This window comes from Protopterus annectens, chromosome 1.part0, assembly GCF_019279795.1.
Source record: "Protopterus annectens isolate FY-2018-M chromosome 1.part0, PAN1.0, whole genome shotgun sequence".
Taxonomy (NCBI): Eukaryota; Metazoa; Chordata; order Ceratodontiformes; family Protopteridae; genus Protopterus; species Protopterus annectens.
The window spans coordinates 904,941,649-904,966,207 of NC_056725.1; the positions used below are offsets into that span (position 1 = coordinate 904,941,649).

The following is a 24,559-nucleotide window of genomic DNA, read 5'->3' on the forward strand; positions in this document are numbered from 1 at the left end:
GAATTAACAAACATTGCAGATTCTAGAGTCTTTAATTTGGTAATGAGATAAACATAATTATGTTTCGTTGGCTAATAGCATGGTTTGCATGGTAATATCTGAAGTTTCAGTGAGAATGTCCCTCTCAGGGCATCTAAAAGGTGACAACCCAAAACCACATTTTTTGCAAAGTGATCTATTTATAAGAGGTATTCACTTTTCTGTAACTTTATAGAAAGTAGTGTTTTAATCGTATACACGTACAGAGAACTATTAATTTGTCATAGTCAATTATCATGGTTCTGATAAACGTTTTAGTATGCTGCGTAATATATCAAGGGGAAGTGATGCAAAAGGAGTGGGAACATGTAATATGCAGAAGCATTTGAGCCTCAGTTTAAAAAAATCTCACAAAAACATATTAAAGAACATATGGTTGTACCTTTTTTGAACTGTGCTTGTAAAATACCTTTGAGCAAAAACAACAAGCACATTTCTACACTGTTAAGGATAAAGAGAGAAAAAAAACACTCATCGTCCTACTGCAGATACTGGTGAATAACAGAACCAGTTATTTGAAGTTTGGATTAATAGCTCCTGAATTACATTGAAATCTTTTTGCACTTCAAAGGTTCGAATGTTGTGGGGAAGTGTCTGTCAGTACTTTTAGGACTACAGACTTGCAATTCTTACAAAAGCCTGCAATTTCACTATTTTCTTTCACTGCAGCTACATAAGTAATCTCTGTGATAAATGAAGATTGTCATTCAGGAAAAAATGCAAGCACTCCTGCTACAGAAGGTCTGTGACTAGCACTACTGACATTGTATTTAAATGGGACAGGAAGACAACATAATTTCCTTATGTCTAGCATTATTCATTTAAAGAGGACTAGAAATGGATCCTAAAAAAAAAAAATCGAAAATAGTAAAACAAGATCACATCAACAGGACACATCACGTGATGGCTGTTATGTTGTTGTTGTTTGTCTTTCTGCTTTTTCCCGGTAAGGGGTCGCCACAGCGGAACTCCAGTCCGCTAATTATTGGCAGTAGATTTTTTTACGAAACGCTGAGGTGCCAGCTCGATGCCCAACCTTCAACAAAGGCATGCCCATTTACGCACGCATGTCTTTTGAATGCTACCCAACCATGGGGAGGATATGCAGACTCCACACAGAAGGCACTCCCACCAAGCCAAGCCGAGAATCGAAAGGGAGAACCTCTTGCTGTGAGGTAACAATGCTACCGCTTTACCACCGTGGAATGTGAAAAACGTATTAAAACTTTACAAGAAGCACATAAAGTGACTTTGACAAATTAAAGTAGTTCAGAAAACTAATGCAAAAAATAACATTTTTGAGTTCCAAGCTGGAAGTTTTCCTTTAACTTGGGAATTACTGTAAGACTAGACTGCACGTGTGTATTTTTATAAATGTTATGAAGATGTGATAAATTAAATATTTTTTAAAGTACAATCACAAAACAGTGAGTGCAAATTAAAACAGCAAAGCTCAAAACACGCTGGAACATATCTAAAGATTTTGTATGGAAGCTTAGCAATTTGCAGCCTCCTGATAAGAAGAAGCACACGGTGATTGGAGTATCACACCTGAAAAGAGAATATTACACTGAAGCACCCTCCTCTATCAACATCTTCCACTATATTGAAACAATTGGCTGGATAAATTTTCAGTATTCGTTTGTTTACATCCCTAATTTAGTACATACTTTCCCTGGCAGTTCTGTTCAATGTTAGATATGTTCTGCTGAGATTTTGGGTGGCTTGTTTGTGTCCATAACTCAAAGAGTATTTCTTCACTTTTGCTGTTCCATTTGAAATTTTGAGAGGAAGATTGGGAGATGACAGATAGGTTATTAAGGGTTCTTGCCCCTCATGGGATTCCTTTGTCACAGGCTGTATCTATAATAAGAGATGTACTATATGAAAATGAAAACAAATTGAGCCCCATGGGAGAGGCTGATTAGAAGGTTCTCTCAACAAAGCATTAAACAAGCGAACATTGAATTATGCATAATTTTGACAAACATTATAAACCTTTGGCCAAATTTAGCAGAATATCTTTCTAACAGAACTATTACCATATTACTCACTACATCTGTTATATCTTTATTGCTGGCCTTGCTAGCCCCTTTTTCTTTCTTTTCCCTGAATAGGGCTCATTCCTGCCCCCTTAACCAGCCTTTTTGAATTTAATAAAGCAAAAAAAAAAAATACATTGACAAAATAAAATGTGAATTACTTAAAAAAGAAATAATCTATTTTACTCAAGCAACTGTGATATGAGCTCAGCTGATTCAAGCAATTATATGTAAGCAGTATAGTCACAGCTGTATAAACTATGTTGCCATTGGTTCATAGGATGATACTAGGCTATTGGTCCAGCGGCCCTTATAAGCCTAGCCAAGAATTTCACCCATGTTCTCTCAAAGTCAGCACCTGTTTCTCCTGTCTATCAGGGGCACAGGTGGGATCCCAGGGGTATATTTTTTGTTTCCCATCCAGTTGTCCAGGTTCCTCTTAAAGAGGGGTAGTGAGGTACTCTGCTTGACATGGAAAGGGAGTCTATTCCACAGTTGAGACACAAATCTATCCCACCAAATTCTATTAATGTCACAGACCAGGTTGTGACCTTGTGTGTGGGTTGCATGAGTGGAGTTTGATTTATGGATATGCAGCAACTCCATCAAGGCTGAGTCTGAGACAGCCTTGTATGCCAGACACAGGTCACTTCTGAGCAGTCTGTACAAGACTGAGTAGAGGGACAGGGCTTTTAGCCTATCTCTATAGGATAGGTGTTTGAGACCCTGGATTTTCCTGGTCAGTAACCTCTGCTGTCTCTCCAACTACTGTATGTGCTTAGCAAGGTACATGCCAAAAGGGGGCATTGCACTCGATAATGGGTCTGATAAGGGAAGAGTACAGGGATGTTATGACCTCCTTGTTCCTTACTTATGAGGTGGGCCATGTAGAAAGTCTTCCGTACAACAGAGGCAACATGGTGGTCAAAAGTCAGGTTGCTATCAACCTGGGTGCCCAAGTCCCTCATGACTGAGTGCATGCTTAGCACGCTGTTATTATTGTGATAATTAGTGGGGACACCCCTTTCCCCAAAGGGGTTAATGATGCATTTCTTGGTATTCAGTTTGAGGCCATGCTTCTGGTACCTGTCATTAGTTTGGTTAAGGCCCTCTTGGTGGAGGTTGACATCACTAGAGTCATTTATGACAGTGCCCAGCTTGCAGTCATCTGCAAACTTGGTCAGCCATAGACCACTGGTTTTGGCTTGCACCTCAGAAAAGTATATCTCAAACAGTAAAGGCCCCAAGACTGATCCTTGCTGACCATAGTCAAATATCCAAACTGCTAATCTGTGTAAATCTTGACATCTGTTGGGAAATGGTCTACCATCTCTTCAGCAGTGTTTATAATTATTATTTTCCTAAAAAATGAATATTATTGGGGGAAAAGCTGAAATACTAGCAGGTTTCCATACTACCACAGCCCCCAAATTATTTTTTCAGTGTGGATATCCAAGGATAACCAAGAGGCCTACTGTCAATGTCCTTTGCAAAAGAGAACCTGAACGTTATGACAAATCTCAGAGTCATAGTCTCATCCCAGTCCAAATATTACTTTGCCAAATGCAAGCCTAAGCCACAAAAGATTACTCCACTGGCCCCATTATTAACTCATTCTCTCCAATGGAGCTGTGGAAGTTTGCACAGTAATTTCCAACAGGCTAAGCCTAAGCTGTTTGATAGAATCAAATTATTTACTCATATTTCAAACAAATGCTCATACATCTGGAACCATAGAGTTAATAAAGAAATGCAAACAGCAAATTCTTCAGCACAAACTATTTTTTACAATGGTATATTCTTTAGGCTCTAGGTCTTAAACTTGATTTTATAAGTCACAGTAAACATAGTAACTATTAAGTTTGTAATATTTTGTAAACAACTGACGATATCTCAGCAGCCACTGAAGTTATGCACATACTGTCAGCAGCATTTTGTTCATCCATCTGGAAGCTTTCATATGAGGCTATGAGTTCTGTTTGTGCAACTTGGTTGTTGAGATATTTAGAAAAACATAACATTTATGACAATATAAATACTATAATAGCAACAATTAATATATCTTTACCTGTACTAAGCAAGGTTCAAATATCAACACAGGTGTATTGTGTAAGCTTTAAGATGAAATATTTTGCTACTTTGTATGTAGCATGGTTTTGAAAGTATTAATGCAAATATGAACAAGCAATATTTGACACCGAGAGGCACCTGAAGGATGTAACTGCAGAAACACCTACAGGCGGAGCATTTGATGTAGCCTACTTGGGTAATGGAAATGCGTAATGGCACAACATTTAACCCTTAGAGATTGGAGTGTTACAAAACTTAACTCCAATGAACTCCATAAGCAAAAAGTAAAGCATATACTCCTGCAAACAAATGTGCAACATACCTGTTGTCCCTTGGCCTTGTCTTGTTTTGCCATCACCAGTTTTGTAAACTGGAACAACTGCTATGTCATAAGTTGTCTTTGGTGTAAGTTTTCTTAATACTGTGGATGTAGCAGTAGGGGGCAGTTTGGCAGCTATGGGTCTTCCTCCCTCAGTTGGACGATATGTAAGACGATAATTCCGCACATTACCAGGAGCTGGCTGCCACGTTACTTTCATTGTGGACTCAGTCTCATCACTCACTATTAATTTCTTGGCATTTTCTGTGGCTATAAATAAAACAGTGTTATAACTACCAAATTTTGTAAAAACTAATTTTAACACGGTTAGAACACAAGGTATGTAGTGTACATTATTAAACAGATAATGTAACCTCACAAGTACCAACATTTGAATATGCTTCAGAACAATTTAGAATGAATACAGTATGCATGCAAAATATAACAACTGGTAACAAGTGTAGTATGGTACATCAAACACCAAATAAAAATATAACGAAATCTTTAGAGTATTATTTATGTCATATCAGGGCCCCACACTGCAATCTAAATCAGTTTTACACAGTTAAAAACATTTATCTATTAGTATTATTTTCTTATTTTAATAAAATGCCTGCAGTTGCGATTGAGCCTAAATATAAACTCTTGCAAAAGGCCAAATCTTTTTGATTCTGTTAGCAATATTTTTCAAAACATCCTCCTTCCACTTAAATGAAAGATTTTCACAAAAAAAAATTTGCAAACCTTTATGTGTACTATTTCTGACACAGGCCAAATCCTCCAAGGATAGGCTATTACTGAAGGTGTTGAATATATTAACATTTCACCTTGGCAGAATAGTGCTGCCTGCTGCAATCAGTCCTACCACAGAAGTAGACAGACTGTATTATGAAAGACCCCTATTTCTCACATCACATCCTTTCACCAGCAGCACTATAATTAGTAGATAACCCCCTCCCCCTCAACTCTAACATTGTCATGTGCCAAGTCCCTAACCATGATTACTCTTTTTAGCATAGCCTTGATTAAGATTAGTCTACTAGTAGAAACAGCCTTATATTCATCTTGCCATTCCATTACTCTATGGACGTAACACAAAAACAGCTATGAAGAATTGCACGATAATACTTCACATGATATGGTGCAGAAGAGTGATTCATAAAGAGTTTTTTTTTTCAGTACTCATTTTCAGCCATGTGGCTGTCAAGCATTTTTCATATCCCTGTGTTTCTTTTCACATTTTATTTATTTATTTATTTATTTTATTTATTTTACAATTGTTTACCGAGAAGATGTCCTTTTTCAGCGGAGGCCCGAGGAGTAAAGCTCCAGTTAGAAATTAGACATAAAGTAATACAAGACATAAATGTCAGAAATTTAAATGTGATTAAATACAAATCAATACAAGAAGGAGAAAAGCTACAGTTAGTAAGTAGACACACCAAATAAGAATAAAGAAGGACATGGTCATAAATGGAGTAGTACAAAGGTCAAAGGTCAAAAACTTAAATGTGATGAAATACAAATCAGTACAAGGCACGTAACAGTAGCATATACAATGTTACACAATGTGTTATGGCAACTAGTAGTGTATATTCCATTAGTAAATTAGAGGAATTTTATGCAGGGATGTGGAGTATAGAGAGTAAGGAGGAGAATATGATTTTGGTATATGTAAGATCTCATAGTGTATTTCTGTTGAATTTAGACATCAGTGGAAGAATGTTGTTTGAGGTAGGTCACATTGTGATGTTAAAAACAATCTTAGTTTCTGTGTTTTACATTAGGCAGGGGCAGTTGAGAGTGGGTTCCTATATATCAGCCGGGATTGGAGCATGGGGCAGAGTGATTTACTATGGAAATTATTTTTTAGGCTAGTAAAAAATAGTGGTAAGGCTTCTATATAGAGGTAATGTTTACAGGAAGTTCAGCCCAGATTTTACCAATGTAGTTCACAAACAGGGAGTCCACTGCTCGGTTTTTATTTGTTGTTTGTATGAGGAACGGAGTGGTCTGCTGGTAACATAGGCTTTTGGAAGAGTTTCTAATGCTGGTATTTTATGTGTCTCTGACCAGATTTTGTGGGCCATTGTTAATTGTGTATATTTTAGGAGTTGGGGAGCTCTAACCAGTTAAGTTGTTTCAGTGCGATACAGTGGTGCGATCTAGCTGGTGAATTTGTGGCATATCTTACAATTTTATTGTAGCAGGATTCGAGTTGTTGTTACTTGAGATTAGCGAGGATGGGGGCTGCATACAATAATGTGGAGATTAAGTTTGTTTGTGCAATGGCTATTTTGGTATTTTTGGTAAAGCAGTGTTTATTCCTATATAGAGTACCAAGTTTTTATGTACCCTTTTCACTGTCTGGGAAATGTGAATATAAAATTGGAGTCTGCAGTCTATTTCTACTCCTACTCCTAAATGTTTAGTGTGCGGTGATGGGGTGATGATGGTATTGTTAACTGAGGTAATGAAGAAGGTGTTAGAGGGGGATGCAGCATTGTTAGGGAAGAAGACCATTAGTTTTTTTTTTTTAGGGTTTAAGATTAGGTTAGCATTTGTAAGCCACGACTCAACTTCATTCCTTAGCTATCTCTCAAAATACACTGCTATCTCCCAACTCATAGATCAAGGCTCCAAGTGGTTAAATACTGTGCTCTGGCATTTCAAATACAATACTTCTTCCCCTTCTCTGACATGTAGTGATTTCAATGCATACAGTGTAAGCATGCTACCACATGCATATTCAGACCCCAGACAGGACATATGTCAAAGATCACTTCTCATCTCTAGCTGGTAACTGTAAGCCCCTAGGCTTCTACGTGGTGACTTTCCAAGTCTCTGATGTCCATATCCAATCTACAGCAAAGAGAACTGGTAACAACTACTCAGTGTCATTCCTCCCCATCAGTCTCCAGCACTGTTTCACTTAGTCAAAAACCTTAGCCACCAGCAATCAGAAACACTCCCTCTCCAGCCCTCAGTTAGTCACAGCCCATAAAAATGTGTAGCTGTATCTCATATAGTGCTTCTGAAGAAGCACAGAGACCGTGTGTTAAATAACTATGTTGTAAGGCCTTGCTACTCCACAAACAGTTGCTTTACTTGTTTACAGGACTTATCAGGGTGGGAGACAGCTATCATGCCACACTTTCCATGGCATGAGAAGCCCTGTACCCCACGCCTACTCTCATTTCTCTGCTAGAACCCGCAGCTCTTACCTGCCTTTACCTGCACTTGTATATTTTGCAAGGGAAAGTATAACAGTGTGATCCTAAGTTTCTACGCACTATACATACCGCCCCTATGCTAAACTCTACCCAGCCATTCCTCAACTGCCTAAAAGCTCAGCACTGAGCTGACTTTTGTTATCTGTCTCTATTAATAAGCACTGCATTCGGCACGCAGCATGCCTCTGCACTGCAGTGTCATTTTTGGAAACTACTCCCCACAAGCCCTCTTGCAACACAAACAGCTCATTCATGTACAGATGCAACTGTGTTTTCTAGTGAAAAAAAATTTAAAATAGTTTGCATTTCAAAATGGAAAAAAGCAAGCAAATGTTGGTTTTAGAACAGATCAACGAAATGCGAGGAAAAACAGGAAAAGGCAGCAAATATGTCAGAACTAGGGAGCACATTATTACGACAACTTAGAGGAAGAAAACTGGAGATAAATAAATGAAGTCTATAACAGTTTACACCAAAACGTCAAACTGCATGACAGAAATATTGCACTGCATTCCACTACTTACTTTAGGAGCACAGCAAAACTGTGCTTCTGAAAGTATGAAAATATGAAGGCTACTGTTCCATTGCTAGCCAACTCTTTTTATTTTTCTTTTACACTTTTAAATGAGCATAAAATATAGATACATATGAATGTGCATCTGTGTGTGTGCATGCGTATGTGTGTGTGTGTGTGTGTGTGTGTGTGTGTGTGTGTGTGTGTGTGTGTGTGTGTGTGCGTGTGTGTGTGTGTCTGTGTGTGTGTGTGTGTGTGTGTGTGTGTGTGTGTGTGTGTGTGTGTGTGTGTGTGTGTGTGTGGTGTGTGTGTGTGTGTGTGTGTGTGTGTGTGTGTGTGTGTGTGTGTGTGTGTGTGTGTGTGTGTGTGTTCCAAATAGTAACGTACTAGCAAAATGACACTGCACTTCCAAAAACTGCCCTATTCTAAACTCTAAACTCTAAAACTAAAGAATGCAAGTGATACTAACAATTCACAAAAAAACTGTTAAAAATAGTGACCAAGTGCAAGAACACATCAGATCAGGCAAACGACCTTACTTGTAAGGAGCAGAAGAGTAAGGGAATAAGCAGTTAGATGAGTAGGATCTGTAGGCTGGGTAATCTGTCAGAATTTCATGTTTCAGTTTTAAATCCATTTTCAGATTGTCCAAACAACAAACAAATTGCCTATTATATAAAACAAAGTGGATCTTTTGTTGAAATGAAGGGATTACACCTTGTAATACAATGCAAGATATGTATGTCCAATTACAAATGATTTTCACCACTGGATTTCTAATTGGTAACTTTCATGCTTTTAGGACACCAGTTGTTAGCTGCCGTCCCATTTATTAAAATCTGTGTTTATAAGCCAATATCTGACATTAATTTTTTTTTAGGATGTTTGTTTAGTTGTTTTTAGAGTACATTAACAGAATGATTATGTCTTCTGACTGAATGCAGTAAGATGTTGTAAACAACTCAAGCCTTATATAAGCAAAAGTCATACATTTTATTTGTTTTACGGCAGAGTCTGTGATGAAGCCCATAGTGTGGCACAGCTGACTTGGATTTAAGAAGCAGCCCAGGCACATGAATAGGTAAATAGGGATGGAGGGAGGGATGTAAACAACCTTAATCAGGTTACTCAACTCCTATATTCACATTCAAATGCTCAGTTGAAATGATACAGTGACATGTTTGATAGTTGGGTAAGTATCTAATAACTAACTTATTTAAAATGCATTGGTATCATATAATGACCTATACATAAACTCACAAACAGTGCAGCAATCTGAGTGACCACTCCTTAGAGAGATGAGCAATCAGACTATAAAGCACCTCAGATGTTCTGTTGGGCTTCTGAAACCTTTTTATCTTCTCTCGGCACTGAATAATGTTCATGAAATAAAGGTCTCAGAAAGTTACATGAGATAACAGCACATCTGCTACTTCATACACAAAAAGCAAACATCTGAAAATTGGGACATAGCCACCATTAAAAAATGCTTTGCCTTTCTCCTTTAAAAGCACCTGTGCCCTCCGTGTCCTCACCCATTAAAAGATTCTAAGGATGCACTGCTTATACTTAAATCCCAGAAACAAGAAGGTGAACAGTGCTGAGTGTGGTGAGAGGACAGTCAAGATACACCCACTGAGAATGACATCAACTCCACAGCAGTTTAACCTTGTCCCTGCACATATAATACCAGATGATGCTGAGTGTGTGTGTTGTATGTGTATGGGCGAGGGGGCACTTATTAAAAGCAAGATGACAGGACGGTTGCTGTCATTTCAAGCCATTGTGCAGCATTTTCTTTCCCAGATAGTATTTCACAGTAAGCTAACCTCATAATCAATAAAGCTACAAGCTGATAAAAACTGCCCGTAGCAGTCAACCCTCATTAGATCTTGTGACTAGCTTCCTGAGAAGTATTTAAATATGGTAAACTTACAGAAATACTGACTGGACATCTGACTTCTAAATGATGCATCTGATGAACAAACATCTATCAGGCACTGCAGACCTGCATCTTTCTCAGCATGTTGCTGGCAAAGGAAAGACCTTATTAAGTGCTGTTGAATCAATGAAAAAGTGTTCAGGGTTAATTAAAAGGAACTCTATACCATTTTGGTTTCTGTAAAGTCTTGTAAACATGTTGATAAACTGATTCTTTTGCGGAGAATGTACGTGTGCATATTATCTGAAGGACACAGTCATCTTACAACATCATTGTGCAGATGTATGCATACCTAATTTTGCTATTGCAGGCATATTTCCTATAACAGGGAATAACAGTGAATAATGATTAACACATTCCTAAAGCACACAGGAATGAGTGGATAAAAAAATCCTAAATACATATTTAAAACATCTCAAATACGGTTAGCAAATACTGTTATTTTGAGTTAGGTGCCAATTAACAAGGTACCCTAGAGAGCCAGACATTTTTGTGTATGGTGCAAAGTAATGTGTTGACCAAAAGAAGGTGATTGCTCATGAGGGCAAACTGCTGATAAAGCTGTTTAATACAAAAGAAAAAAGCAGATGGAACATCACTGCAGTGCTGAGATCCAAGACATGAAATTCTATCCCATATTTGACTTCGTGTGGCAGCAAGTATTTCAACAACAAATGCAAATGCCTTTGCAACAAATTGTACATGATTATGAACATTGTGTGCAGATAATGTTCAACATAAACAAATGGCTTAAACCTGAATTTATATCTCAGAATGGAGCAGCTGTAATAAAAAAATAAGGCAGCAACTTATGAGCCACTCTGGATGGCAACTAATGAGCTTAAATGAAATTCAGCTGTTGGAGGGTACAAGGACAATAGCATGTTTGGCACAAAACTGCAAGTAATTACAATCTACTTAAAAAGACATTTACTGTTTTAAATCAAGAATAAATAGCATGATTTTACAATATAGTTAATGCAAGAATGTCACAAAATAAGCAACATTCAAACCATGCCCTTTTTCTGGAAAATGCAGTGGAAACACAAATAAGTCTTTTAAACCTGAGAATAGTGAGTACCATGCTGAATTGCTAAACAAAGCAGAACAGGAACTGAACAAAAGGGGGTTGTGCAATAGATAGTTTTGAAAATTATGTCACCTGTTAAGCAATAATGTACATGTAATGATTGTAGCTGCACAGGCTGATGCAGACATAACTGAAAATGAAGGCTTAGTACACTGAGTAGGACATGAATATATTAGAACATCTGTTGCACGGAGGTAGCAGAGCAGTGAATTACATTGTGCTGCTGCCCAAAACTACTTAGTTCTGTGTCCAGTCCCTAGGTGGGGGGCCTCCTAGCCAAAGTTTGAATGTCCTCCTTGTGTCCACTGGGCTTTTCCTAGATGTGCAGTTTCTTCCTCCTTGTGTCCAAGTGGGCTTTTCCTAGATGTGCATATTCCAATGACATGCTGCCAAGTGAACTGACAATATTCTAAGCTGCCTGAAGATAGGTGTGTGTGTGCATGTGTGTGTGTGTGTGTGTGTGTGTGTGTGTGTGTGTGTGTGTGTGTGTGTGTGTGTGTGTGTGTGTGTGTGTGTGTGTGTGTGTGTGTGTGTGTGTGTGTGTGTGTGTGTGTGTGTGTGTGTGTGTGTGTGTGTGTGTGTGTGTGTGTGTGTGTGTGTGTATGTGTGTGTGTGTGTGTGTGTGTGTGTGTGTGTGTGTGTGTGTGTGTGTGTGTGTGTGTGTGTGTGTGTGTATCTTGGAGGGAAAAACATCCCCAGTTGAGTTCTTGGCAATAGTGAGAGGACATGACAGATGCAAAAGGCATCAGCTTGTAGACTGGACAAGGGAGATGATGGAGAATGTAGCATCATTTCCTAGAAGGGGATGACTTGTTCCCAAAGCTGCTGCATACCCCTAACCCCCAAAATGTTGTCTCAAAGCAGGCTTAGATCCATAGGATTAGACAGAACTCCATACAAAAACATCTGTTGTGACAGCCTGCAAGATGCTTGCACTATGACTGGCTCTTACCTACAAGGGAGGAAAAGGCCAGAAGGCTGTAATGCTTGGCCGGATGGTTGGCAGGCACAGAGGAAGTTAATAATGAGGTTGAAGGAGACACAAAGGAACAAACATGACAAGGTGTGTGAGAAGTTTCTGACAGGGGTTCAACATGTAGTGAAAAAATATTTACATTCACAATGACAAAAATAAAATTCAGTAAGAAACAGTTACCTCCATGGTACAGAGGTTGAAGCCATGACTATTCTGTAAAAGAAAGGTTTCACTAACAGGCCTGACACTGGAGGAGCAGGCCATGGCAGGGTGGGAGTGATTGGTTTTAAATGGGATCTCACACTCTGGGGAATGGAGATGGTCGAGTGAAGCTGCTAAAACCCCATTCTGTGGAAGCCCCAGAAATACAGCCAACCCTGGAGCCCACCAAGGTGTAGAAAGACTTTCAGCTTAGCATTACAGCTATATGAAAGTGCTCACTTTCACTTGCACAGCACTGGCTAACAGAGCACACAACATTAGAAACCAGACGGAAAAAGCTTCTCATCCCACTAGATGACAATCATGATCACTGGCTCTTCCCTCCCTCTTTCAGTGATGTAAAAAGACAGATTTAGAATGAATGCCCGAAAGCCGATGGTTAGAGAGGTACAAAAATATCCCCCCAAAAAAAAATCATCTAGAAATGAAAGCAATGCATTTTTTTTTCAGTTACATAAGATAAAAAGGAAAACTTAGATGAAAAAAGTAGAATGCAGAATATGGGCTGGAAAATATGACCAAATTGGGAAATCAGACAGTGACAGGAAAAACTTAAAATTCTCAGAGGACGGCATTTCAGTCTTCATTGTGGAAAGAAATGATCAAAGTCTAAAGCTGAATTTCGAATATATTACATACAAAGAAGGCAACTGTTTGTTTACAGTGGGAAGGGCCACACATGATATCAGCTATATACTTTGGCTGTGATTCAGACATACTTTACAATTCCACAATGTTAAAAAGAGCATTTAACACCATGCACAAGACATGTGCAAATCTAGGACAATGCCAATCAATGCCTTTTTAGTTGTAAGCTACCTTGTGTAGCGAAAATATCAGCTATTAGCTCTGTGCAGGTCTGCAGGCATATAGTGTTTGTTTTAAAATCTGAGTACTTTTTCTGTTGGATGTTTTTTTATTTCATGTTTTTTCCTCATGAAACGACAAAACAGAGTATGAAAATCAAAGCAGAAAAGCTATATAGTCACACAGACAAGCAAGAGAATGTTATCTTGGCTGCTTCTAAGTGAATAGTTCTGATCTGTAAGTAGAAGTTTAGTTTTGTTTTAGGACGGGGACTGCAACTAATATGCAGTATTCTGAACGTCAAGGTGCCTAAAAGCACAGTCGGCTTTTTTGCAATAGGAAGCTGCAGTACATCACAGTGGTGTCTATTTTGGTCAGCAAATAGAACAAATATGTATATTTTGGTTTCTGTGCTTTGCAGTCTGTGGATATTGTGGGCTAAGTAGAGGCATAGTAGTTGGAGTTGCTCAGCTTTAAATGATTATTGATATCTTCAAACAGCCAAGGGCGATGCTGTGCCTTCAGTCTGTGATGGTTTAGAGGGAAGAGTTTGTCTTTCATTTTTTTTTAGTTGAGATAAGTTGAGCTAAAGTAGGATTGAGCAGCAGTTGGCTCAGTTTGGGTAAGCTGAAGTAACCAGCCAGTGGTATAAATGGTGTCAGGGTGGTTACAGATCTATAATTGTTTGTGATTAGGAATAGGTCTACCACTAATGATTTGAGGTGGTACTTTTATTGTTCTGAAAAAAAAACAGGTGGAGAAAATAGAGCACTTTTAATGACCCTGGAGTCCAATGATATCAATAAATGTGAATCTTTTTATGATAGATTTGGTTCCACCCAGGCAAAATTTGCCCTACCTGTGGATGTCAATCCAATGCAACATGCATTATTCCCCTTTGTTAAGAGTAATTTGAAAAGAATACAGGCAGGGTAATGTGCTGACTAGTATTCACTTCTGTGAAAAATTTGGGCATGAATGAAGAATTAGTTCCCCAAAACACTATCTCCTTACAGAATAACATATATGGAGGTTCTACACACAAAACCTGCAATTCAAGAACTCTTCTGGTGGAAGTAATGACTACCAGAAGTTCTCAGGATAAAATTTTCAGATCTGTTGTAGAGGCTGGGAAATGGAGGAATGGTCACCTTCACTCAAATAAAGCTTAAATCCCAAGATGTCATGGGATCCTTCACAGGAGATCAGATAAGGAAATTGCTTCTATAAAAAGTCTTGCAAACTCTGATAGAAGTTACATACAGTGTGTTAGAACCCTGATGAAAGTTAAAAAATTGCTGTTAGATTAATTTTAACAAAGAAATAGCTTAAACTGGATACCTGTTGAGTTATCTAACATAGTTTCAGTAAGCACAAAAAACTTAAACTAGTCTGCTGAAACCACATTCAGCGAACATTAAATGCATTTTTTTTTCAGGGGGAAGATCTCCCTGCACCATCCAGAATTTTATATAACAACTCTGGGTTGCACAACAGTGGAAAAAATGCAAATCTACCCTGTGGGTGAAAGTAGTTTGAGCAATCTGCTTTCGATTTTTTTTTTGCGTTTGCAAAAACCGCCTTCAGGGACCTTACATGCATCCCTTAAAGCACTAAGCAAAAATCTGCAACAAGAAACATAAAGTGCTGACAATGGGCAATGACAGGATCTGACTTTTGAAAGTAGCCCAGCTAGAAACATGTCCATTTACGCCATGTCATGATAAAAAGTCCCCTGACTTTTACTGGAAATGGAGTAAGGATGCCGTTTGATGGAGAGGGTAGGGGCCTGTGTGTGGCTTGTCAGATGCCTGGTTCAAAATTCTCTGAAGGGCCTTAGTTGTAAGGGCTTGTCTGGCAGATAAGTCAGAAGCAGAGGAAATAAAACCTGATGCTAATTTAAAACTGATCATGGCCTTGCCAAGTTTCTTATTCTGAAGGAACTTTAGAATGATGGTAAATGACAGAAAACAGTAGTTTTAGGGACCATTTATGTATCACAGCATCCCTGGCTCATTCACCCAGAGGTGAAAAGAGCAGATGGAAAATGAGTTGGTGTGTTTGATGTTTGCCAGGTATGCAAACAGGTTACAGCAAGGCTTCTTCTAGTGATAGAAAGATATTCCTTGCCACTGACAGGCTGAGAGTTTACTTGTCTGGCATCAGTAGGCAATCACTATGCCATTCCACTAGGCACCTGCCCTTACCAGGAATAAGGTCATTTAACAGAAAACAGTTAGTGCACATAATCTGTTTGCACAGCTTCACTCCATCTCAACACAGGTGATAGGAGTGAGTTCCGCTCTGGTTGTGTTTATATAGCAAACCACTGACATATTGTTGATATAGCTGGCAAGTGTACACAGAGATAAGGAGTACTGGAAACCATGTAAGATAAGAAGAATTGCCCTTCATATCTTTGATGTGCAGATTGGCCCTGACTGTGATCATGCTCCTTAAGCCATCTGTCTCCATAGTAAATGATCTATGGAGAGACCACACTATAAGGGTGAGTACCATGACAAAATTTCCCAGGATCAGGTTTGGCAAGTAAGCTCGCCATCTCAAATGAGACTTTTAAGTCTTGGAAACTTATTTGTGGAAATCCGGAATCTTCATCTGAGGCCACTGGACTTCTGATATCCACTGAAGAACGTTTCATAAAATAAATAGCATTTAGAACCACATAAATAGTTAGTGTTCTGAGTCCCAAGGTATTTATGCAAAGATAGGTAAGGAATGAGTGAACCTGGGTACTGTGATGTATCATGTTTTGTATTGGAAAGATGCTGTCTACAGAAAGATGAACCTTATAAGACAGAGTGTCTAGTGTGTATCCCATAAAGGTGAGTAAGTGAGAGGTTTCCATCTGGGACTTCAGGATATTCACTCTCACTCCCAAAGACTGGAAAAGACCCAGAAGAGACTCATACACATAAATTACACTAACTAATGTTGCAGCAGCTAAGAGCTATCCCTCAAGATACAGAAACACCATGACCCCTTCAGCATTTGGTTCACTGCAACTATGGTCATGTATCTGATGAAACTCTGACACTTCATGTCTAATGAAATTGAAATATTCAGAATTGATAATGGCTGGTCCCACAAGAAGTGCAGAAACCTCATGGACTCCTTGGCACTGTTTTTGTGAAAGTAGGCATCCTGAAGGATGAAAGAGCATATCCAGTCTCCTTCTGGAAGATAGGGAAGGACAGACTGTACTGTGACCATTCAAAAGGACTTTTTTGAGAATGAAAGAATTTACAACACACAGATCAAGTATTGTCTGTGGTCATTTTGTCATCTGAAAAGAACCTGAACAATATTTTGATCCTTTCTAGGCTAGTGCAGCCTCTTGAACTGTCATTTTTTGTATGAGGTTTAAGACCTCTTTTCTAGCCGTACTTTTCTTACAGAATAGGATGCTGGGCAATGGAAGTCTGCCAGGGCTGAGGAAAGAGCACATACCATACAGCCTCTGGATATTATTATCCTGATCTTCTTGTTCTGCATAATGATCCCTTACTGCTTCCAGAGTGGAATAGTCAGCAAAGGTCTCAGAAATTAGACTGCTGCCCATCTTGATGGAGGACTGTGGTACCCCTGCTACTCCCAATTACACCCACATCTCGACTGGCATCTGTTCTGGAAGATACCACAGCAACTCCACTGGCTTCTTTCAGATCCTTTGGTGTTTTGCTACCACTGGACATGTCAAAACTATACTAGGCTTTGGGTTCACTGTCTCTAATATATGTGTGCATCTTGCTTTCCTCCATATCTGCAAGGCATTTTTTCACTGACAAACCAAAAAGCCCAATACTGTGTCAAAAGTGGCATTCAAAAAAATCACCTGAGTATAATTGGTGAAGTCTGTAAGATGAAAGCAGTGTGGCAATAAGAGGAGATTCTGGCACCAACTGCTTTCACTACACCAGCAGCAGAACTGCGAAACAAATGCATAATGAAGTTCGCAATGGATGACGTTACTGTTCTAATATGGTAATATCGCATTATAAACCAGCAATGCTCCAGAATGTTGATTTTCATAAAATGTCAATTTTCAGAATGTGTGTGTGTGTGTGTGTGTGTGTGTGTGTGTGTGTGTGTGTGTGTGTGTGTGTGTGTGTGTGTGTCTGTGTATATATCTTTACATTGTGCGTTTCAAGTATTAACTAACGTAAACATTACTTTCTACTCAGTTCCTTCTCCAACTAACTTTAAACCTATAATCCTTCTTATTATTAAATGTTCTTTTTCTTCCTTTCACATATTCATCTTCTGCCTTCTGTACATCACTGTACCTCGCTGCATCTCCCACCTAACCCCCCTCAAACAGTAGCTGGAACTAAAATACCAGTCACAGACAATGAATTATCTCTCTAGTGGTAATGACTTTCACTAGCAGCAAAACTACTCTTTAATTGACCAGATCTTTAACTTTTACCACTCAGGCTCAGACTTTTATTTTTCTCTTATCCTCATAGATGCTGCCACCTTTTCTTCTACTCTAATTCACCTACTGTCACTTCTTATAAACGCATACTGATGCCTCACTTATTAATTGGGTGGCACACAGCTTGACCTATGAACTACTACATATGAAGTGCATGTACAACAAATGGATTACAGTTTCTGTAAAGTATTACTTAGTGTTCTCAGAAATATTTCTGCACACACAAACTATTATTTCAGCTGCATTAACAGCTGATATTTACTTGAAGAACATTTTTACATCTTAAAATTATATTCAGTGAAAATTAGCATTACATAACTTTTTATATGCTGGGGTGACTTAACCTATGTCTTGGATGTCTATGCTTAGTTGTAAGTTAGCTCAGAAATTCTGCTGGAGATTTTTTTTCATTTGAAATACACATTCAGATGCACTTATGTTACATCTACATTTGTTATCTTTTGGCTGTAGTTTTTGTTGAGGACATCTGAGAGGTAGGCAGGGAGTAATACTGCCTTCACAACTCATGGTTATCCAGTTTGACTCCTGGCTGAGATGCTTTTTATGTAGAGTAGGAATGTCCTTTCTGTGGCTATATGGCATTTTGTAGGGTACCTTGATTTCCCTCATACCCAAAAATGTAAGCTTTTCTCCCAAGGTTGTGGGTTCATTGTCAGCCATCAAACATGCATACAAACATAAATGAGTGCATACATATATAAATATATATGTATATGCAGTATATGTATGTACTTACACACACACACACACACACACACATATATATATATATATATATATATATATATATATATATATATATATGGATCCCTTCAGATTGTCGAACAGCCGGAATGTTGAACTTCAGGTCACCAAGATGAAAACATCATTTTTTTTTTTTTTATTATTTTAGAACATTGAACCATTTTGCATATGGTCTCAGCAATATGAAGTTCAAAGTTCCGGCAGTTCAACAATCTGAAGTAGACCTATATATATATATATATATATATATATATATATATATATATATATATATATATATATATGTGTGTGTGTGTGTGTGTGTGTGTGTATAGGGTGGGCTGACATAATGGTAAAGGTCTTAACCTCACAGATACAAGGTTCAGGGTTTGATGATTCTGGCCTCTAGTTATTGGCTTGGCTTGCAATAATCTGCAGATTTATAGACTAGTATTTAACTATGAATCATGCACACACACACACACACACACACACACACACACACACACACACGAGTTTATAATGAATAATCAACAGTGAGTTTGACCGAAACACAAAACAGACAAATTCACTGGTGATTACCATTAACTGTCACTAAAATCATTGCAAAAAAGTAATCACAAATATAAACCAAGAGGTTACATTTGCGATTACAAAAAGAAAAAAAATAGCTTAAAATAAACAAACAAACCAACAGCTTTTTATTAGGGGGGACTTTGCCCACAGACCCCCAAATGTGGGGGATCTGCCCCCACACCCCTGGAAGTTAAATATACTAACATCAGAGCCACACAAACATTAAATAAATGCAAAAATCCTTGAATTGTGTAATAATTGATATAAAGAACTCTGATTATTACATAATTTGACAAATTATATCAGCGACGCAAAACACCACTGTTTCACCAGGCAATAAAATGTGTGCAGCGATAGCTCATATAGCAGTTTATATATATATATATATATATATATATATATATATATATATATATATATATATCCCAATATCCTTTTAAAAGCTCTAGTGGCAAAATGTCATTTGTTCTGCTTCAGAATTACTTTTATTTATTGTTTATTACTTGGGGAAAAGAACACATCCTTCATGGATGTGTCTGGGTCATGACTTGGAACACAACTGCAAAATTAATGACAAGTATAGACAATTTAGTGGAGCCAATCAACTAACATGCTTTTGGAAGGTGGGAGGAAGCTGGAGTACCTGAGGAAACCTAAAAAGATGGAGACAGAGAATGTGCATGGGAACTCCATAAAGATGGTAAAATAATATCAAACTTTAACCACGGACTCTGGGGCTTTTGGTACGAGATACTAATTACTGAATTATGTCTCTTTTTGTTTTTTAAGGCATTTCCATTTTCAGAACCTCTACTTGATAAATTAAGCATTCAAGTAACTTTGGAAAATACTTGCAAGTAAGTTAGCTTGAGATTAGTTTTGTACTATTTGCTTGTTCTTTATATCAAATTTAAGGCATGTTTTTCACTATTTTTGCAGCAAAATATCACTCAATTAAGTTTAGACAGAAATTACACATCATCTGGAAAATTACAGTTCTTCTTTATTGTCTGAAACATGCTGTATTTCACATATTAGTAATTTTAAGAGCTTATGTGTTTTGACATAAAACATCAAATAAGATGATTTAAACTTCTTAAAACGTAGCCATTGGTACGTGTATAGCTAAACTTACCATCAGTGGTCGCTTCGCCTGTAAGTGGATCTCCCTCACCACTTCTATAACCAGCATGCACTGAAATTTCATATGTGGTTTCTGGTGTCAGACCTTCTAAGACAGTGTCTGTTGTATATCCTGCAACATTTTTTTCTCCGGATTCATCATCAAAAAGTGATTTCCATGTTACTCGGTAATTCTGGACATTTCCAGGGGCTGCTGTCCATGATACCCCAATACTGGTATCAGTGATGTCTTTTGTAACCAAGTCACGAGGGGAACCACTCTCTATGAAGATAAAAAAGATATTACACAAGATATTAGCTGCATGGCACAATAGAAGAGTTGATTCAAATGATTTAGGTATGTTTATTATGAATCTGGAGATGAAAAAGAATATCACTACAGCAGCCAAAATACAAATGTATCTAGTAGAAATACCCAGGCAGTTTCTCCAAAGAGCTTATCCTATATTCCGAGTTACTGGCTATTATCACTAAGTCAGTTCTGCTTGTAAACAACTTACTTATAAGCAGCAGTTTTCAAATCTGTTATTTACCAAAAGGAAACAAACACATTCCCTTTGCCGAACTGAGTTAGTGAATAAAATGAACATGTTGTTTGAAAATTTATACATACATACAGTGTGTCTGTGTAAAAAATTGCATTGCATCTGAAAATGTCAACTGTCCCCTGTCTCCACCCCATGTAACACACATAGCTGCTGGGTATTAATGTAGCCCTGCAGCAAGGAGGGCAAAATTGGCAACATTCAGTTTTGGAATGATGTGGTGATAAAACTCCTAGGTTTATGTTAATGGAGCAGGAAGGATATGACAAGAAATAAGACCTATTATAAGCATGAACATTGTAACTACTGATCTGATTCAGCACACATTACACGGTATGTTTTCATGCCTAATTTTACATACAATGACTGTTTTCTTCTCAGCATTCTAAAAAGCATGTGTATTTTACCATGTATGATGCAAAAGTGAAAAAGCTCCATGCTTTCATAATTTTTAGTCATTGGTAAGGGCGTACATGTTCACCAATGTACTGCTAGCATAATACAGTTATAAAGCAGAGCTTAGCAACATGATGGGAGATACTTGTTTGAGATCAAGCATCCTCCATATAAGAATGGGAAAATTGAATTTAGCACTGAAATAGTCCCACAGCTCCTGCTTTTTGTCCACTCATGTCTCCTTTAAACTTTTTTTGCCATTCAGAAGGGTCTGATTCAGACAAATGATTCATGCCAGATCCATGGCCAAAAACTAAATGCAAAAAATGCATAAACATACCCTTTGGGAAGTCAAATACCCCTGTAAATTACAACATTAATAGCACACCCCTATGAGTGGACTCAGAGGTGAGAGATCTAGGTACACAGATAGGTAGTAGCTCGAACTTTGACACCCATGGGTCCACAGTGGTGAGGAAGTCCTTCTATGTGTCATAGCTTATAAGTAAAGGCATGGCATCCAGATCCAAGGAAGTTATAATCCCTATGTACTCTGCCCTAATCAGACCAATTATTGAGTACAACACACCTTTTGGCATGCACTTGCAACTGCTGGAGCAGCCTTGGAGAGACCTTACAAAAAATTACAGGGTGCAAACAACATGCCCTATGCAGATACACTAAAAACCCTATCCTCTTACTATGTCTCTTACCAACTATTAAAGGGTGATTTATGCCTATCCTACAAGCCACTCACAAATCCAGCCCTGATGGAACTGTTACATATTCGCAAGACAAACCGCACAAGGGTCACCCCATCTAGGGATTTAAACCTGGTCTGTAACATGAACAAAACATGCTGGAGAGACAGATATTTGTCCCAGAGTTGACCCCTTCTCTGGAACAGCCTTCCTATTCATGTAAAGCAGAGGCTTTCCCTGACCCTCTTCAATTGCAGTTTGGATCAATGGATGGGGAATAACAGATTCACTCCTGGGGTGGTGCCTATGTCCCTAATGAACAGAGGCAGTCTGTAAAATACTCAAAGGCATAGGCACAAGCCTGAACTATCCTCTAGCACTCAGGGATCGAAAATCGGGTAAAATTCAGGTAATAATGGCTAGGCTTGTAAGGGCTGTTAAGCCATTAGCCTAGTACTCTCCTATGAACCTATGAACCTATCCAAAACTTTTTAATAATAATACCCATTTGTTAACCAGGCATGCCTACTGGACACACACAGTCCATCTCCAGGGGTGACCCAGGAACAATGTCTGGTTAAGTGATTTGCTCAAAGTCACATGAGGGCTAAATAATTCAAATCATATACCACAGGAACTACAGCTCACAGCCTTAACTTTCTGTTCTAGCTGCCAGACTCTCCCTTTCATAATGTGTAGTATCAGAGGTTCCAGTTTCCTTGAATAGGATAAAATGGGCAACTGACTAAGATTCTTTACACTGTCAAGTTATGAAGCCTGGGCTTTAAAACAAAACTTAAAACAGATCAGTTGAAATCTGTCAGGAAGCTATACAGACTGGAATTTGCTGACATGACACAGTTAATGATTACAGGAAAGCAAGCCTTTGTGAACACATACTTAGCAACACACAAAATTCTAATATAACCTCAGCATTTGGCACTTTAGCTTATCTTGAAAATTAGTTGTAGAGCTGTATATTTTCTTTTCCGGCTCTTGCTTCTTCATTTGTCACAGGTGATTTCAGAAGGCAAAATCTATTTGTTGCTTTTTCATTTTAACAAAAGACTTAGGACTCCTCTGTGACCAGTGGCATCATTTATTTTTATTGCCTCCTTCCTTCAGGCATTTTTGACTTCAAAGCCTCTATTTGAGTTTTACTTTTGTTGGATAAAATTTAAAATGCTATGACATCACTTCATTTGAATAAGTTATATGGCACACAATATAACAAACTGCCCGAAGAAAGACTGAATTCAGTGCTCGGACTCAATCTCTCATATTCTTAGATATGTGCAAATGAGCCCATGATGAAACATAGTACAGTTTAACTTGAAAGCAAGATATGCATTTCATTCCAAATGTAGTTAGCATTAATACCCATTACTAACTCAAATAAGGAAAGCACTTATAAGGACCTTCTGCTAGCAATTACTACCGAATATTCTAGGGTTCATTTCCTGGCATGATTTTATTTCATGGTTTGTTAGTGATTTGTCAATTATTATAGAACCTTAAATAACCTGCTTTACAATGCTGATACAGTTCTGAATATTTTTTTAATTAGTTTTTCTTTGATTCATATTAGGATTAAAGGTGAAACTAGTCTATTCCTCCCCCCCCCCCTCTCTCTCTCTCTCTCTCTCTCTCTCTCCTCTTGAAAAATATTGCTGTCATCAAGCATGCAAGTATTAAATGTAAAAAAAAAAATATATATATATATATATATATATATTTGTGCTTTACCAGGATACCATTCACAGACTGGATATTACATCAGTAGTCTAGAGAAGCAATGATCAGAAAAATGAGAACATTTATGAAGCAAAAACATGCCAAAACATAATTTTTTCAGTGGTTAAGCCCTCTGCACCCATCATGTGAGGGTTTTATCACTCCCTTACTTAGCTATACTATCTCCAAGGTCACACACTTTCACAGAAAAGGACATGTCTCTTTGTCAAGGCTGTTCATCACTTGCTCTCAGATGGTTTCCTGCTTCTAGATCGGTTATCCTTGTACCACTTACATCTGAGAACACTATGTCCAAGTCTAAATGTGGTGCAAACAGTGGTGCAGCGGTTAACGTTGTCACCTCACAGCAAGAGGTTCTCCTGTTCGATTCTCAGCTGGGGTGCCTTCTGTGTGGAGTTTGCATGTTCTCCCTGTGTTCGCGTGGGTTTCCTCCGGGTACTCCGGTTTCCTCCCACATTCCTAAGACATGCATCTGGAGCATTTCTCCCCGGGCCTCCACTGAAAACAGGCTCTGTGAAACCTAGTCGGACATTCCCGGCCAACAAATGTTAAATAAAATAAATAAATAAATTGCCAGCACTCACAGATGATACCTTAATGGAGAACAAATGTACTCCATCAGACTATCAATGTATGAGAAGAGGCCAGTATCAAGTCCACAATGCCCACATCTTGATTATGCCCACTAAACGTGACAGTTTAGTGAACATAAATAAATAAATAAATAAATATTAAAATTAAAACCAGAAAAGTAAAACAATGACCCAGCTAACAAAAGTAATGCAGCTCAGTTACAAGGACTTAACATTTTTCTTTTTCTTCAATAACAATGTCTTGAAAAGCCAGCTGTAGTGAGCATGGGAAAATAAAACAAAAGTAATGCAGCTACATGTATAGGTACCAGTTACATGTGCATAGATTTGTGTGGGAGGCAGACAGCAAGAGTGCTTGCACATACTTAAATTCTTTGTTCAGAAATTCTGGAC

At 38.2% G+C, this 24,559-nt stretch overlaps 1 protein-coding gene across 3 annotated transcripts in view; it reads right to left on the reverse strand.

Annotated features, from left to right (window-relative positions):
• COL12A1 (collagen type XII alpha 1 chain) overlaps positions 1-24,559 on the reverse strand; it is a 589,904-nt gene that overhangs the window by 424,384 nt on the left and 140,961 nt on the right. For 2 of the 3 annotated variants that reach the window (XM_044063907.1, XM_044063915.1), the window contains exons 13-14: positions 20,169-20,438; positions 4,474-4,740 (exon numbers count right to left, since the gene is read on the reverse strand). The exons of the other annotated variant lie outside the window; for it this stretch is intronic. In XM_044063907.1, coding sequence (XP_043919842.1) covers positions 4,474-4,740; positions 20,169-20,438 — 537 coding nt within the window. The remainder of the gene's footprint in view (positions 1-4,473; positions 4,741-20,168; positions 20,439-24,559) is intronic. 3 annotated transcript variants of the gene reach the window in all.